Source organism: Corythoichthys intestinalis, chromosome 17 (assembly GCF_030265065.1).
Source record: "Corythoichthys intestinalis isolate RoL2023-P3 chromosome 17, ASM3026506v1, whole genome shotgun sequence".
NCBI lineage: Eukaryota > Metazoa > Chordata > Actinopteri > Syngnathiformes > Syngnathidae > Corythoichthys > Corythoichthys intestinalis.
The window spans coordinates 20,434,734-20,453,568 of NC_080411.1; the positions used below are offsets into that span (position 1 = coordinate 20,434,734).

Sequence of the window (18,835 nt, forward strand, 5' to 3'; positions counted from 1 at the left end):
ACTTTATATATAAATAAGAAAAGACCATGCCTTGTGTTTTATTAGAGGACATACAACGTTAGCTGGCTGTCGGGCAGGGCACAAGGAAACGCACTGTTTTGGGCAGTACACTTCTATATATACAGTGCCTTGCAAAAGTATTCGGCCCCCTTGAATCTTGCAACCTTTTGCCACATTTCAGGCTTCAAACATAAAGATATGAAATGTAATTTTTTTGTCAAGAATCAACAACAAGTGTGACACAATCGTGAAGTGGAACAACATTTATTGGATAATTTAAACTTTTTTAACAAATAAAAAACTGAAAAGTGGGGCGTGCAATATTATTCAGCCCCTTTACTTTCAGTGCAGCAAACTCACTCCAGAAGTTCAGTGAGGATCTCTGAATGATCCAATGTTGTCCTAAATGACCGATGATGATAAATAGAATCCACCTGTGTGTAATCAAGTCTCCGTATAAATGCACCTGCTCTGTGATAGTCTCAGGGTTCTGTTTAAAGTGCAGAGAGCATTATGAAAACCAAGGAACACACCAGGCAGGTCCGAGATACTGTCTTTATGTTTGAAGCCTGAAATGTGGCGAAAGGTTGCAAGGTTCAAGGGGGCCGAATACTTTTGCAAGGCACTGTATATAAATATATATATATATATATATATATATATATATATATATATATATATATATATATATATATATATATATATATATATATATATATATATTAGGGCTGTCAAACGATTAAAAATTTTAATCGAGTTAATTACAGCTCAAAAATTCATTAATCGTAATTAATCGCAATTCAAACCATCTATAAAATATGCCATATTTTTCTGGAAATTATATATATTCTGTATAATAAATTGTTGGAATGGAAAGATAAGACACAAGATGGATATATACATTCAACATACGGTACATAAGGACTGTAGTGGGCATTTCACTCTACTGTCATTTAAATCTGTGTATGCTGTCCTCACTCCGAAGCGTCTACTTTTTCCAAAGCTAGACAGCTAGTGAACGACGCCTTAATAATCAGACTTCTTCCTTTTTCATCTGATTTATTAATAAAATGGCCTCAAACCATTGTCCTCTTTAGACCGTAGTGAAACTACAAAAAAAACAAGTACACAAGCTTTGCATTAGCAACAACGTTAGCTTAGCACGCTAAACAGGTTGACTAAACATAAACAAAAAGCGTCTCACACAAAAAATATAACAGTTCGCTTACTAACATAATATGTACATTCTTTACAACAACCATACTTACGGACAAATTTTGTCCAAGGATCATATAAGCTCAACATTACAACGTAGGCATCAGCCCGAGACGTCGTGCAGCCATATTGAACTGGCAAGAAAGCAATAAACCATGTCGCAAAGCGACCACAAGAGTTCACTGTTAGACAGCACAAAAACGTTGCTGTAAAACTTACCAAAAGGCAGAATACTATCTGAGCGGGACATGTGTGTTAATTGCGTCAAATATTTTAACGTGATTAATTAAAATAATTAATTACCAAGCGTTAACGCGATAATTTTGACAGCCCTAATATATATATATATATATATATATATATATATATATATCTTTTAAGAGCTAAAAAGTAAAATAATCCATCCAATACAATGGCATTGCCAAAAGAAAGAAAAATATATATGTTTTATCCTCCACAACACTCGGAAAAAGATGAGGAGAAGTACTGTAAACAGTACAGTATTGTAACATGTTTGGAACTTTGGTCCAAATAAAAAAAAATAATAAATAACTTTTTTATCCAGTATCGGCAGATTCTCAAAATTAGGTGACTCTGACTCAGGTCCAAAAATATGCGATGGGTTTGTCCACCGCTGCCTGGTTGTGAGGCCGCTTCTCTGTCCTCTCCTCCTCAGATCTGGGCGCTGCCCCTTCTGTTTTATTTACCTGGATGAACTACACCTGTGTGATCCCCTGCCAATTGGACTCCTTCCTGGCCTACATCCTATTTAGGGAAATGATCTGCATCTGCATGAGGTTCAGCCCTGTCATCAGCCTTTACCATGGCCACCTTGCAACACATGCTTGTTATTTTATTTGTATTCCTTTGTAAATAAACAAATTGGCTTAAATCAATTCACTCTTGTCATCTATTTGTCCGGATCCTAAAGACCGGTCTGGGACAGATGGAATGATCTATTCATTTCACAAAACCAAGTCGCAATGTAGGTTGTGTTTTTCTTGCCCCTCCCCTTCCAGCCTTAGCACCCTTCGCCTTCATGCTGTTGAGAACATTCCTAAAACCAGACGTCCTTGACAAGGTGTCTAACTATAGGTGACAAACCCTCCAGACTGCTCATACTTCTGTATTTGTGTGTGCACGTACAGGTGTGTGCTGAGTCTTGAGGGGCCAGAGTCTTGGCGGATGTATTAACATATTAGACTTGCAAGTGTCTACAAACAGTTAATCAGTCTTTGCCTTTTCTAAGCCTAGGAACAGACCACATGTTAAACATTGTTACTGTAATTAAAAAAGATATAACTTTTTTTACTTGATTTTTTTAAACTCGTTAAACAAATAGACATTTGTTTTTGAGACAACCGACAAATCAATACTATTGTGTTCCAGTTTCATAGTTTTGCTAATGAATTTTCTGTAAATCATAATTGCAGTCATGACCTATAATCCCAAAGTCATGGTTGTTATAATTGTGAGAAGTTTGAAGTACACTAAAGTCATTCACTGTAAGACATGATTACATATGGCAAAAATACCATTAGAGATTTTACTTCAGCTTTAACTTTGATCAACTTTGATCTCGGGTAGGGAATAGGGGTACAAAATAAAGTGGCGATAAATTGTAAGAAAGATTTCCCAAAATTCAGCAGGTGTTGAAAAGCAGCTCTTATTCTCTACATACAGTAAAGATCTGGCTGAAATGAGATACTTAGTGGTCTGAACAACAGAAAAAGCACTGATGTGGAAATGCAATCTAGTGTGACGAAAGACTGCATGAAACATTTTCACTGAACACAACAGTGAGTACTGCACAAGAAACAAGAGTCCAGGTGATTTACTCTCAAACATACAAGATGCAATATGATTCTTTTCAGCTGTTGTGGCTGCTGCTATTGTGGGAAATTGACTTTTTGAAAAACAGGTCTTATCTGAGGTGGAATGCAAAAATTGATTTCTCCAATGTGACTAAAACAAATTCTTCAAAACAATTAAAAGCAAGGTTGTTGGCATGATATCAATAAGCAGGCTTGTACCTCATGTCAAATGAAATTAAAAAGTGACTTCCATTATAATGCACATTGTATGAACAATACTTTATAGTAGGAGAATATAACAAAGTATTGGCAGTAGTGTTTGCAGTTAAAATATTTCGCTGCTGAAAGAATTATTTAATCAAGGTTTTTTTCTTTTCTTTTTTTTTCTTTTTATATTTTTACAAAACCTATCATAATGGTGACAGTAAGCATCTTGTTGTCCATTTATTTTTTTGATTAGATTTGTGGCCTATGTTACAATGGGAAAAGAAATAATCTTTACACTGTTTGTATGCTTACTCTCCAATTTCAGCAATTTTGGGTAGTTGGAGGCTGAAAATTATTTGAGAGCTTTCATATTTCCTTGCTGGGCAGATTCTTTGAGTTTTCAAATTCATCAATTTTCACAAAAACACAAAAACAACATGTTTGTTGAGCCATTAATATTGAAATTTTAAAGCGAGCAAGCAATAGTGAAAATAAATACTGTTTTTTTCTCTTTTACAAGAAACTAAATCATCATATATAAACAGTAGCTATGATGGATGCTGCTAAAATGTCAATTGAATGTAATTTTGTATTGGTAAATTGCATTATTTAACCTTCCTATACTCTATATTGACAGAAGCTTTAAAAAAAACACTTATGGCACATAAGAATCACCTGAAAATAAATATTAGCACTCAAGAGAGACCCATCAAGCTTTAAGATAAAAACTGAGCACACTGGCAGAGTGGTTGGCACGTCTGCCTCACAGTTCTGAGTTCAAGCATCCCGTCCTAGGCTTCTGCTTTCCTGTGTGGAGTTTACATATTCTCCACGTACCTCCGTGGGTTTCCTCCAGGTACTCCGCTTCCTCACATTTCCCAAAAAAGATGCATGGTAGGCTGATTGTACACTTTATTGGCGTGATTGTGAAAGTGAAAGATTATTTGTCTGTGTCCCCTGCGATTGGCTGGCAACTTTCAGGATGTACTGTACCCCCGCCTCCTACCTATAGTTAGCTGCGACAGATGTTATGGTTTCTTGGCAACATTCGAGTCACTCATCAAACAACTACAGTATATCATAATGTGCATTCCCACCTCTTTACAATTCTTTCTCACGTTGGTGTTTATGTCTATTGTCAGTTTCGCTGATCTTCCCTTCCCATATTGTGCTTATGGCACAAGCGCAACATAGAAGAGATCACTGGCTCAAGAAGAGGGCAAGACGACCTTCCTCTCAGTGCGAATTACTGGTGTGATCTGGTCAAATTCCCACAGAGACTATGCTTCTACTTCAAAAGCTTGGCTGTATGCACCCTGAATACTGACATTGAAAAGAAGAGCAATTCAGACACTTAAGAGGGCTATGAAAAAAAAAAAAAAACTTAAGACTCATGGTACACTAATGGGAACCCACATTTGCATATTGAGACCTGTACTAGAAGTATTTGTGTGTTTTCTGTTCCTGAAATATTAATACAGTGAAACGAGTAGGAAAACCTGTCAGGACATATTTAGGGCTGCAGCTATTGATTATTTTAGTAGTCGATTAATTGATGAACTATTTAGCTCGAATAATCAAGTAATCGGATCAGGAACATAAAAAATTTAATTATCTGAGCTGAGCCTCAAACGGTATAAAAAAATAATAAATGAGGCTAACTTACATAGCAAAAGTCCGCTAGCTTAAATGCTATAAATGCTAACTTTTTTTTTACAGTGCTGTTACAGAATGGTTCAGACTCATTCCCACAAAAAATGGCTAAATGTACTTATAAAAATTACGAATGCATTACAAAAAAAAACCAAAACATTGGTTCAAACAAAAACTTAGCTTACGTTGGTCTCAACAGGGAGCAGATGGGTTCAGCCGTGTGAAATGAGGTAGACTAGAGGGCCGTGTATCCACCCAAATCAATAAATCTAAATGCAAACACTTAAAAAAAAAAAAAAACATTACAACACCATTTTAATTAAACGAATACTCGAAGCAGCAAAATTTAATTCGAATCTTTTTTTCTAATCAAATACTCGAGTTAATCGATGAATCGTTGCAGCACTAGACATATTTATGAGGTATTTTACACCTGTACTATGAGGATATCGAATGAGAATTGTTAATATTCTGACATGGTCATATTTGTATGCTAATACGAACACCTCGACATACGAGCCTTTCGACATCTGACGTAAAATTTGATTCGTCATTTGGCTGGATATATGACGACATGCTCGAAATGCGACGATTTACAACAGCATCGGCATTTCATTGTTTTCCAATGAGACGGCAGCACGGTGGAGAAATCAACTCGGGTCCCAAGAAGGTTGGGGCAGGTGGTGAAAAAAGGAAAAAGGTTACGCTTACCATTAAAATTAAGATGGAAATCATGGAATATGTGTACGATCTCAACGGTCCCCCTACAACCTCCGTTTGCCCGTCTTTATAAGTTAAGGTGACAACTATTATTATTGTATCATCGGTAATCATTTATTACAGAACTTGTGCAACACAACACGGCTACTGTCTGCCATAGCTGATGCCAACAACAACAGAACATGAATAGGGAAAGTAAAAAATGTTCCGCACCTCTCTCGTTCGTCACACGTTGCGTTCATGAACAGCATGCAAAACACAACTGCCACACTAAAACCCGATTCTTCCACCCGATTCAATTATATTATTATTTTTCCGATTTTTATTTATAATGTGTTTGCTTTGCTACTGTATGTGTAATTACTATTTGTAATTGTACCTGCAGTATTTATGAAGGATTTAGTGTAGATTTTTGGGCTGTGGAATGAATTAATCGAATTATAATGTATTCTTATGGGAAAATTCCACTCGACATACGAACATTTCGACTTACAACCCAGGTTCTGGAACTAATTAAATTCGTATGTAGAGCTACCACTGTATATAGTTAAGAATAGAGATCGATTGATATGGGTTTCTCCGGAGTGATACTGATTATAAGTACTTAGATGGGCCGGTAACCAAATTTTGGAGCTGATATACATTTGCGGCAAAAGTGTAAGAATTGGTGTACAAAATGGAGTAATGTAAACACTGAACTTCATTCATTGAAATGCCTAAAGCATGTTTATTGAATTACACAAAAAGAAAATAATAGCCCCAGAAGTGCCTGAATTTCCTAGACTCAGAAACATCTCTTAAAAAGTTAAATAATAAGTTAAATAAATAGCTCTTTGAAATTTTTCCACATAAAATAGATAACAACAAATATAAAAACAAGTCTAAATTAATGGACAAACTGATCACAGAAATAATAAATATATAACCCAGTTTTAAATTGGTTTTTTTCATATCGGCCGGTTGGATTAAAAATAAATAAATAAAAAATTACCCATTTTACCATTACCCAAATTAACCCATTTTATTTGAAAATGGGTTAACACAAATGATGTGTTAGAAAAATTATCGATTCAATATGGATAAATAATTAATCAAGTGATAGCACTATGAAGTGCAATTGAATCCAATCTTGAGGGTGATGAGAAACTCCAAACTCATGGGCAGGGGTCAGGAACCTATGGCTCGCGAGCCAGATCTGGCTCTTTTGACGTCTGCATCTCGCTCGCAGACATATCTTTAATTGTTCAAAAAATAAAACAGAGTTCTGTTATACTCCTTTGCGTATTGTGCAAAACAGTGACGGTCACTGGCGACTAGAAAGCCGGTTCTCAGTAATTTTAGTGGGAAAGTGGCAAACATACATGTCGTTGTGTCTATCTATCTATTTATCTATCAATCACATAGGCAACGAGGCAATGCATAGGCAACGCAATGAGGCGGAGACACTGTTCAAGTGGGGTTGCCGTATTTACATTTATATTGCTGTCGAAAATAGTGGCCGTTGTGCACATGTGTGTGATATCGGGAAGTAAACTTCTCTCGCTTTCAGTTTCGTTTTGCGCACTGTCAGCTAATTTTAGAAACCCTTTTGAGAAGATGGCAAAAAGAAAAAAAGAAGAATATCGTACTTTTCAGCAGGACATAAGGACATACGGGTAAATGCGGCACCGTTTTTTTCTCTCGCTTTGGATTAGTATACAGACGTAAGTAATTTATCCCAGTTCAGCGTGATTGCAAGGTTTTGACTATGAAAGGAACAACAAGAGGGGAGGATTTATTCAAGTCCTTCACTAAGTTTGCGCAAGAAAAAAATCTACCGATGGATAAACTTGTTTCGGTGTGCACTGATAGTGCTCCGTACATGGTTGGGAAAAACAGGATCCGTGGCGCTTCTTCGTGAACATGAAAAAAAAAACCACATCCTAAGTTTCTCAATGCCTGCATGAAGCTTAACTTCACCAAGTATCAACCAGAGTACAAAGCCATCAGCAAAACCATGCACCACCAGAAGTTTAATTATTAATTAATGGTAAGAAATACTCATCATTGATTAGTAACAGCATAACAATGGTATTAAAAAGAATTCAGGGACTTATTGTACTTTAAAAGTGTTGAAATTACATAAAATGCACATATTACTTGTATTTTTAGTTTTAAACATATTGTATGGCTCTCATGGATTTACATTTAATAATACGTGGTGTTCATGGCTCTCTCAGCCAAAAAGGTTCCCGACCCCTGCTCTAGAATATCATGTTCTTTTTTTGTATGCTTAATTTTTGCGTCTGTAAACAGCGCTGATGTCACTTGCCAAAAACCTCTAGTTTGGGGGACAACTGGACATTCTCACAGAAGCTTTGTGGTTTTTCCTGATGAATTTGCATTTTGAAAAAATCCAGTCTTGTCACATAATCACATTTAAGTTATTTCAGAGACCATTGTGGTTTTTCTTTCTTTCACTGAGAGTAGCAACATTTTTGTCCGTGTGTACAGTGTGAATATAATTGGGAAATACTGTTGGGTTAAAAAAAACAAACAAAAAAAAACAAAAAAAAAACAGCAAGCTTGAAGTTTTGTTCATAAAGTTTTCATACAACAAATTTTCCGAAAGATCAACAAATGAATCACTAAAGTTCATCATTGCTGCTTCATTAATCACCATACCACACATCATAGCATGGAGTGTTTATTTTGATAAGACAACACAAACATTGCTGACATCTGAAAAATGACTGCAACTCGAGGCAGACACAAATTTTGAGAAATCTGGAAGTTACTGTCTTTTAAAAACCTTAAAAAATAGACCAGACGCCAAAGGCAAATTCCTGAAATGATGGAACAGATGGGGAGCAAAGGTTAAGGTTTGAGGTGCAAAGTTCACTGCAACCATTATCAATAAAGCTCCTGTGAACAAGTAGATTTTTTGCACAAATAATTAACGAGCTTTTGAGTCATTCCTAATATCTGAATCAGGAGCAAGGGAAGCAATTTGTGATTATGAACAAAGTGCAGGCTAAAACACAAACAAAATCGAATTCTAACATGTTTTACTCTGGTCAACTCCAGCAACCACAAACCATACACAATGGCGGTTTTTGCAATTACATGGCTTCCGTACCCATTATCAGGGATGCATATATCATTTTCTCATCAATGTATTTTAATATATTTGATCTTAATGTTAATTAATGTAACAAGCGAGGTATTGAGGCGGGCACATTCTCTCTCTTTTCTTTTTTCTTTTGTTACTTAGAATTAAAGCCTCATGGGTGAAATTCAGACAGAGGGGTTCGAGAGAAAGCTGTCACTTTAAGCCATAAAGTCTTGCTATAAAACTCCCTCCAATAAAAATGACAGCTGCAGCCCTTTTCTCTCAAAAGGGGGAGCAAAGGCATCACACCAGGAACACAAAACTGGACAGCAATAAAAGTCAAACTTGGCCAAATGCTTTTGCCGGTGCAACTCCATGAGCCTTCTTCCAGCACCACAAACACACATATGCACGCACACCCCTCCCAGAAGATAGACACCCTCTCCCTGTATTAGTTTTGTTCCTGAGTTACAGCCAGAAAAGGAATGTGGCTCTCCGTCACACACACACACACATCTACAAACACACCTACACATGCACACGCACAAAAAATCTCTCTTTCTAGTCAAAGACTATGATCTTAACTGGTTTCGGGAATGGGGTGTGTGCGTGCGTTTGTGTTTGTATATGTGTATATATCTCCCCAAATTAAAGACCATCACATGAGGAATAATGTAGTGGAAAATTTGATTACAGACTAAAGTCCTCATTAGCAGGTGATAAAAGAAGTTCATGGGGAACGCAGGCCATGCAAAAGATACCAATTTACCGCTATTTAGTAAGAAGGTGTTTCGTTTCACACTTACAGAGAGAAAGGTTGCTTGAATAAGGTATTGTGACAATGGAGGTGACCTTGAGCTTATTCAAGCAATTTGAATCTGTTTAAACCACACAGGTATATTTGTAAAACATCACAAATGTAAACCTAGCATGAGTAAAAAAAAAAAGTATTTTTAAAAGAGTTTCACTGTTGTTTTTACACTAGTTTCACGGTCTTTAACCTGGATTTTCCATCTGCAAAGCAGAGTGGTGTAAAATACAGTAAGTGCATAGTTGTCATAAGTTCATGTGCCATATTTTCGAATACTGCAGTTCATTGTAAATCTAAACAATTGAGTGCATGTATTATGACAAAAATGTTCCTAAAACGGTAAAATGTTTTACCATGCAGTGTATCACAAAAGTGAGTACACCTATTGCATTTCTGCAGATATTTAAGTATATCTTTTCATGGGACAACACTGACATAATGACACTTTGACACAATTTAAAGTAGTCTGTGTGCAGCTTACATAATAGAGTTCATTTATTTTCCCCGCAAAATAACTAAAAATATAGCCATTGATATATAAACCACTGGCAACAAAAGTGAGTACACCCCTTTGAAAAAACGTACATCCTCAAATGTCCAAATTGAGTACTGCTTGTCATTTTCTCTCCAAAATGTCATGTGGCTCGTTACAAGAGTGCTGTCAGCATTGCTGCAGAGATTGAAGAGGTGGGGGGTCAGCCTGTTAGTGCTCAGACCATACGCCGCACTCAACATCAAATTGGTGTGCATGGCTGTCACCCCAGGAGGAAGCCTCTTCTGAAGACGGTACACAAGCAAGCCCGCAAACAGTTTGCTGAAGACATGTCAACAAAGCACATGGATTACTGGTCTAATGAGACGGGCGGGCTTTCTTGTGTACCGTCTTCAGCAAACTAATATTATATATATATATATATATATATATATATATATATATATATATACATATATATATATATATATATATATATATATATATATATATATATATATATATATATATATTGATCACGTTAAAATATTTAATACATTTAACGCATGCGCGGAACGACCCACTCACGCATTAAAGAGACTACAATGGTGCCACTTTATGTACCGTATTGGCCCGAATATAAGACGGCCCTGATTATATTACGATATTATATTACGACCCCCTCTTTTTCAAGACTCAAGTTTGAGAAAAAAACTGACTTTTTGAACACCAAATTAAAATTTTTATACAGAAAATAATTACAGTACATCCGAAACAAATGATTATACAAATATATTTGAGAGAAAAAGCATGTTATGTTGCCTCATTCAAATCTTAATATCTGAACATTTAAATATTTAAACTAAAGTGCAAGCACATTCGTAAATGAATGGTTTCTGGTTTTTGAAATGTAAATAAACCAATCTATTGTGATAAACAACAAAATTGCAATAACTGCATTAACCATCAAAGTGAAGTCTTACTGTAACTGTAGTCTTGAAACAAATCTGAATAAGGAAAAACATTGCAATAAAATAATGCAAACTGGGTAAACTTGAGAGTAGCTGAGATCTATGATGACAGAACATCGCTTCAATGATATCTGGCACCATCTAGCGTCGTGAATGGGTATAATGTCGAGACCGCGAATCTCAGACGACCCCCTCTTTTTTAGTCTTATTTCAATGCAAAAAACACCGTCTTATATCCGGGCCAATACAGCATATTGAGCGCTAACAGGCAGAGACAAGCGAATGGAGTGGAGACAGGCATTAATTGGAGCCGCGCTATTTATTAGTATAAGCTTTGTGATCTCTTCCACAACAATTATAACTATTGTAGCGAGCGATGTGGGGAAGAATGATAGGAGATGATCTTTTTCTTAACACTCTGTATTGAACACAACGCAGAGAAGAGATACAATTTGCAGCCACCACTGACAGTCATGGTTGCCCAACTTCCCATCATGCATTTGGGCAGTTAAGAACAGTTAAGTCGCAACAGTACCATTTAGTGAAAGCACAACAAAAATGAAATTCCTATCTCTCCAAAAAAAAATAATGTTCACAAAAAGAAAAGCGCTCAATGCAAAGAGAACTGGCATTCCCAATCAAAATAGCTATGCAAGATAATACTCAGACTTTGGTCAAACTCTATTCAAACATTTCGTTTAGCTCAACAAATACACTAGATGGCAATATTTAGTCACAACATACAAACTATTAAAATTAGTATAACTTGTACTCACATTTATCTTTTAAGAATTACAAGTCTTTCTATGCGTGGATCCCTTTCACAGAAAGAATGTTTATAATGTTAATGCCATCTTGTGGATTTATTTATATGGTATAGTAAAAAAAAAAAAATACAATACTCATGTACTGTATGTTGAATGTATACATCCGTCTTGTCTTATCTTTCCATTCCAACAATAATTTACATTTTATTGGCATATTTTTTGCGGTGGTTTGAATTGCGATTAATTACGATTAATTAGTTTTTAAGCTGTGATTAACTCGATTAAAATTTTTTAATCGTTTGACAGCCATAATATATATGTAAATATGCGGATATGTTGAAAGAGCCATATTGGACAAAAAAAAAAAAAACTATGTCTGAAAGCCTAATAAAAGCCTTATAAAGAATGCAACACATGCTGTATCTATTTATATTAGATATATTAGTCTACCATCAAAATCACTAAGTTGGCTACAAATACATTATGAGCCTTCATCATTGCATGTTTATTTTCCCTGCAGGTCATCCTATAGAGCCGTGCTTCTCAATTATTTTCTGTTACGCCCCCCCAAGGAAGACGTAAATGTTTTGCGCCCCCCCCCCAAACTCTGCCGCCACTGTAAATAGTATCATTTGTCTATAATATTACTATTATAAGTACGCCTCTGCCTCACATTGTGTCCTTTTTTCTATTACAGAAAATAACAGAGATCAACTATAAAGTATAACTTTAGCAACATTGTTTTGTTTGTAACAGAAAAGACTTAACACGTATCAATTTGCCTAAATTAAAAAAAGAAGTCACGTCCAAACTGTAAAAATACACTCAAGGAACATTTTTAACATTTGATACTGAAAAATAAAATCAGTAAATAATAACAAATTCAAATTGATTAGAAACATTAACTCATGAGGACAATATGCCAAAAAATTTGACCGAAAAAACAAAACTGAATAGAAGAAAAAGAAAAAAAAGAGTGTCTTTGGACAGAAGGACAGTTTTTATTTTTGCTGCTCGCTGCTCCCAGTATCACCTCCAGTTTGCAATGGTGTGGGGTTATTTTCCACTGAGCATGCTAACAGTGCTCACTGGTTTACTTATAACACTGACAAAGCGGGACGATTATTGGCAATATTCGACACGTTCTCGCTGAAAAACAACCAAGCGGCTTATCAATGAGATTGGGGTCTAATGTCTTTAAGTGGCATCTTAATTGATTTGGCTTCCGGCTGTCCACTATAATCATTTTTAGACACAGTAAACAGTGGTCTTTCCTCGCCTACCACTGTATTAAATGTCAAAGCCAAAAGGCAACCGGCCCGAAAAAAGCGCATTCTCGGCGGCCGAGGGAGAACCGTAGGTGAGGGCGGTCGTCGTGACGATCCCAAGCCGAAAATGGCACTTCTCGGGCGGACACGTGAGAACCGGAGAAGACAGTGGGTCGCTGTGTGAGTCCAGCCGGAAAACGGCTTTCGAAAACGGCGCACAGCTCTTCATATCTCTCGTCTGTGTGCTCTTGCTTACTTCAAAAATACTGCGCGCACTTTGAAAATGAGAGCGCCACTGCCACCCACTGAGTGGATGCGCAAGTACACTTTATTCTAGTACGGCAAAAAAAGAAGAAAAAAAGCATGTTCCCCGAGGTCACATGCGCCACCCCTGGCATCGCTCTGCGCCCCCCTGGGGGGGCGCGCCCCACTATTTGAGAAGTACTGCTATAGAGAATGACGCACAATGTGACTACTCTGTTGTACGGTGCCACCTCAAGTTTAACTTCATTACAATATTAATGAATTAGAAGAATGTTTGTGTCATGTTTGCCCTACAGAAGCATATTAAAACAAAAAATATATTTCCTTTCCCCATCTTTTTCCATTTTCAAATATCTTTGAAAAATATCCAGGGAGCCACTAAGGTTGCGCTAAAGAGCCGCATGTGGTTCTAGAGCCGCGGGTGGCAGACCACTGGTTTAGACAATATCGGACTAATAAATGACACACTGATTAAAAATTCAAAGAACCTTTTGAGGACAGCACTGAGTAATCAAGAAGCATTTTCCATTCTGCAGTTTAGTTGTACGATATTTTTAAGACTCTCACAATATTTTGCAACCGAAAAAGATCTCCCAATCAGTTATTAATTATGTTTATAGTTTAATATCAAATGCCAGTAAGTGAAGCACTTGGAGGAATTGATAGTGGGATCAAGGTGGGGATCTGGGGAGACGGTGCTATCACACTAACTACTCCATATTTGTAAAATTCCCATTTTCATCAGTTGCGTGTAAAAATTCCTTAATCCTGCATGACTGATAATCACACCGAATGAGGGGCTAATCAATACAGCCAAGGACTTAGAAGATAGCAGCGTCCTTGAAGCGGCCAATTAAACACATCGGACCCAGCAAGTGGACCTTTGATGGCCCAAGTTTAAATAGAAATAGCAACATTAGGACTGGCAGATTAGCTCTATTAGCACTGAGATAACCAGGAAGGTGCTGATACAGCATGTGGTGTGGCTTGAGGGAAAAGACGTCAACCATCACTCTAATGATTACCCTGTACATTGATCATGAACCATAGCTTTCACATATTCTGTAATGTACCTATATATCCTGACAGGCATCCAGATAGACTACTTTGATAAATTGAAAGTAGCACCCTGTTCAGTCTGTACACACAATTCAGCATACACACAATCATGCACATGGGAGGTTTTGGCATACGGTACACTTCTAAGCCACAAACCAGAGAAATGGGGGGCGACTGTGTCATCAAACTGTAACTGAAGAAAGCTGCCCAAAGTCTCACAAGTCCCGTAAATGTCTGCGATGCGTGCAGGCGGCTGATGATATGTGTCGAGGTGTAACACGACGCTCTCATGAAAGAGCAGCAGACAAAATAACAGGGCTGACCTACTACAGCACTATGCTGCATCACCTCTACAAGGGACAAGGGTCACTTTGAGAAGCGTACAGTATATCATACTGCTTTAATGATTTACAGTGCTATGCATCCAAGTGTGGAAACAAGGAGTTCATTAAACACACTGATGTATATACTAGTATACATATATACTGTATAACTATAAAAAATTATAAACTTCAACTTATAAAATTCAAACTTTCTGTAAATTCAAAACTGTCCAATTTGATTGCAACTATTTATCAATGATCATAAAGTCTTTTCAAGCACTACCCGCCAAACTTTAAATTATCTATTTAATTGGTTATCTCATTCCTCGGATTTCACAAGAATTTTTTTCTTTTAAATGACTGTTTTTCTATCTGGGCCAGTTTCGTTACAAGTGCGGGAGAAACATAACTATTTGACAATCAATAATAATAATAATAATAATAATAAATAATCGAGTGTTTATTGTTAAATATCAAAACTTTACCCCCAAGAGGAAAGCAACTTGTAGTCACATGAAAAAATGAACATTAATTCAGTTTAAATTGATATAGCTTTATAGCCAAGTCATGTTTAAACATTTTAAACCGACCTTCCAAGCACATGCAATACATTATCGGATTATTATAAGAAAAAAAAGACACGAGCGCCCCATGAAACTAAGCGTAGTGTTACATAACACAGAACCTAAAATTAAATAAAAGCACCATACTGTACACGGTGCCTTCACTGACTCCCACTAAAAAGTCCGTTTCGACTTTTGTGATCGTACGAGCAAGCAAAACAAAGCTTGTATTTAATTATTAATTATTGTTATCATTTAATAATATGTGAGTTAACTTAAAATAAGTAGCGCACGCGAGCAGCGCGCACAGTTTATGCCGAGCGAGATGTCAGTCACTCAAGACGGAATGTCATCAGCTCAGATAGCAGCACTGGAAGCGACGAAATATGTCTTTTTAAAATCTCCGGTTAAGCCACAATTAACATTTTCAAAAGAACACGACACAATAGTGCTCTAATTGAGGACGTATGGACGCGTTTGGCAACTCGCTGTCAAAAGGAGAGCGAGAGGAAGAAAAAAGTGAGGCAAGAAAAGACGACATGAGGACAACATTACGAGCTAGCCCGCCGGTTTAAAACCCACCGCGCCATTCTAATTGCAGACATCAAAACTACAATATGAAATTCACAAACTCACCCAATGACAAGAACGGTTTGGTTTCCATATTTGACTGGTAAGGTAGGTTAGCTCATGCCAGCTGAGACGATCTCGTTCGGGAGTTTTTCCACGGGCGGTTCGAGCACACCAAACCAGGTGTTGTTGGTGCTGCTGTTCACCGTGGTCCTCTTCGAATAGCCTTTTGAGCGGTTAAAAGTGACAGACCGATAACTAGTAGTCTCGTAAAATAATGTGTTTCTCCTTCTACTTGCTCACTCAGCTGCTGTACTCCTCTCCCTCGCGTGCTCTCTTCACAAGTCCAACTACTGAATCTGCACTGCAAAGGGACCCATGCAGGGGTACTTCGACAACCCAACATCACACAGCAACGACGCCATGCATCGAAGCCTTCGCTTGAACCCTTGAATAAACAGCATGAGAAGGAGAGAGAAAAAGAGACAGAGTAAAAAAAAATGTTTTACGCTTGATATAAAACTGATTCAATCGCAGTTTAAGTTTCCCAAACAATGAAGGGCCCCTTCCAGCAGTCCAGCGGCTACTTATTCTCCTCACTGCCTTTCTGCTGTTATTCTAACCTGGTCACATCTGTTGAACTAAAGCTGTGGGCTCTCAACATAGAAGTTTAGATGTTTCAGCATGTTCACAGCTGAAGTAATTAGCCTATCTCTGCGTTGAAGATAGCAACACATTAAATAAATAAACAAACAAACCATAGGGAATTTTGTTTTTTGTGATAATATAGACCCTACTCACCTACGTCACAAAATGACGTGTCGCTGTATCCGGCCACCATATTGTCCGTCATTTTTTAGCCCTATTCTCAATGGTTTCAATTAGTCGTGCAATTTATAGAGCAATTCATGGAAGCCCCGGTGTTATCTGACGCTGTAAACTCATTGGATGCGTTGCATAAAAGGCGTTATGTGGAAAAGCTACAGTTTATCCATTCACCAGATCCATATTTGATGCCTAAATCGATGTTTTTCGACCCGCTGTCTTCGCCCGTCTCAGCCTGACATCTGCTACCCTGATATTTACAACTATCTTGTCCACACAAAATCAGCCTTTTCTCACGAAATTTTGAAAAACTTTAAGAGCTTGGAGACTTATAAATACTTCGTTGCTGGTTGGGTGAAACAGGTCCTCGTCCACGAAAATTCGTCAGGAATCTATATTGTGCTCGGGAAGGTGAGTTACGAAATTTTCAATTCAAAATTTTTTGTTCTTGCTAACATCCACTGTCAAGTCTAATGTATTTCATGTCATTTGTCAATGGAGCCAGGGCTTTTAATGTTTATATGGTTTAGCGATAACACTATCACTACATACATATATAATATGTAATAAATATGAGGTGCGATAGCACTACTCCAGATTGTCCCTAGTTGAATTTATTTTTTGGCTTTTGACCTCAATAGTGAAATTGTAAATTAATTGTATGACAACTGTCTTATTATCCCCTTATAATTATATATTTTCAGGTAGTTCATTCACAACTCTGAGTGTATGTTGTCAGCGATTAGCCTAGCAATGATCTTAATTGTGGTTGTCAGCCCAAAACCCTCTAAATATATATTAAATGTATCTTACCAGATATAAAATGACTACTACATAATCTGTGGTAATCGTTTGGAGCCCAGTTTTCTCGTCGAATTGCAGCAGCCCATCTCGCTCTCCTCTCCGGGTCTCTCGGAATCCAGTAGAACTTCAAGTCTCTCCGTCTATCTTCTCTGTTATTGCAACCGACTGCCACACACGCCTTCACCATTTTGATTATTAATGTTTACGAGCAGAAAAACACGCCATAATAGGAGGAATTTACGTAGCGGTAATGCATCAACAATGACGAGTTGACGGACAATATGGCGCGGGGGCGTGGTTGTGACGTCATGTGAGTAGGGTCTATAGGGTGACCATATTTTGATTTCCAAAAAAGAGGACCCTCGCTCCAGTCTCGAGATACTTAAATATTACTTGAAGTTCACTCAAAGATGACTTAAATGACTTACATTTCTGTGTCCCCACATGATTATCCCTTAGTCTCCCTGAGTAAATGCATTCATCAAATCAATGAATGGATGTGCCAGAATTTTCTCCAGTTAAAAGTGGAGAAGACAGAAGTGATCATTTTTGGGCCAAAAAAGGAAAGGTGAAAGATAAGCAGGCACCTTAGCACAATGTCACTTACAGCTACAAATCAAGTCAGGCCCCATGGTGTAATTATTGACTCAGACCTAAAATTTGATAGCCATCTAAAGTCAGTCACTAAATCTGCTTATTACCACCTAGAAAATATAGCCAGAATTAAGGGGCTTCTGACTCAAAAAGACATGGAGAAACTTATGCATGCATTCATTTTCAGCAGTCTGGACTACTGCAACGGTATATTTACACGTCTTGATAAAAAAATCAGTCAGGAAGCTGCAGCTAGTACAAAATGCTGCAGCAAGAGTCCTCACAAATACAAGGAAACTGGACCACATTACACCGGTTTTGAAAACGTTACACTGGCTTCCAATGAGTCAAAGGATAGACTATAAAATACTACTGCTCGTCTACAAAACACTTGATGGCCTTGGACCAAAATACATGCTTGATTTGTTAGATTTCTATGAAACATCTAGACCCCTAAGGTCGTCTTAGTTATTATGCTCCTCACCTCTGGAACAAGTTACCTGAAGGTCTGAAGTATGCTCAAACTGTTAGCTCCTTTAAATCAGGGCTAAAAACGCTTTTGTTTAACACTGCATATCCATAACTGTCTATATATGTCAATCTATTTGCATCTTATTCCTCTTGTGCTTATCTCCATTGCTGATTTCAATTATTATCAGTAGTAGTAGTAGTATTTGTTTTATTTTTTTTTCTATTCGTGATTAAATGCGATTTTTATGTATAATTTTATTTCCTATTTCGATTGTCTTTGTTTTTACGTTCTATTGATTTTAATATGATTTTTATGATCTTCATGTGATGTAAAGCACTTTGAATTGCCTTGTGTTGAATTGTGCTATATAAA

The 18,835-nt window shown here is 37.1% G+C and overlaps 1 protein-coding gene across 5 annotated transcripts in view; it reads right to left on the reverse strand.

Moving 5' to 3' along the window:
- Positions 1–16,141, reverse strand: part of rxraa (retinoid X receptor, alpha a) — a 178,804-nt gene extending 162,663 nt beyond the window's left edge. For all 5 annotated transcript variants that reach the window (XM_057818139.1, XM_057818142.1, XM_057818140.1 and 2 more), the window contains exon 1: positions 15,835–16,141. In XM_057818139.1, coding sequence (XP_057674122.1) covers positions 15,835–15,862 — 28 coding nt within the window. In that variant the 5' untranslated portion in view covers positions 15,863–16,141. The remainder of the gene's footprint in view (positions 1–15,834) is intronic.
- Between the last annotated feature and the right edge of the window lie 2,694 nt (positions 16,142–18,835).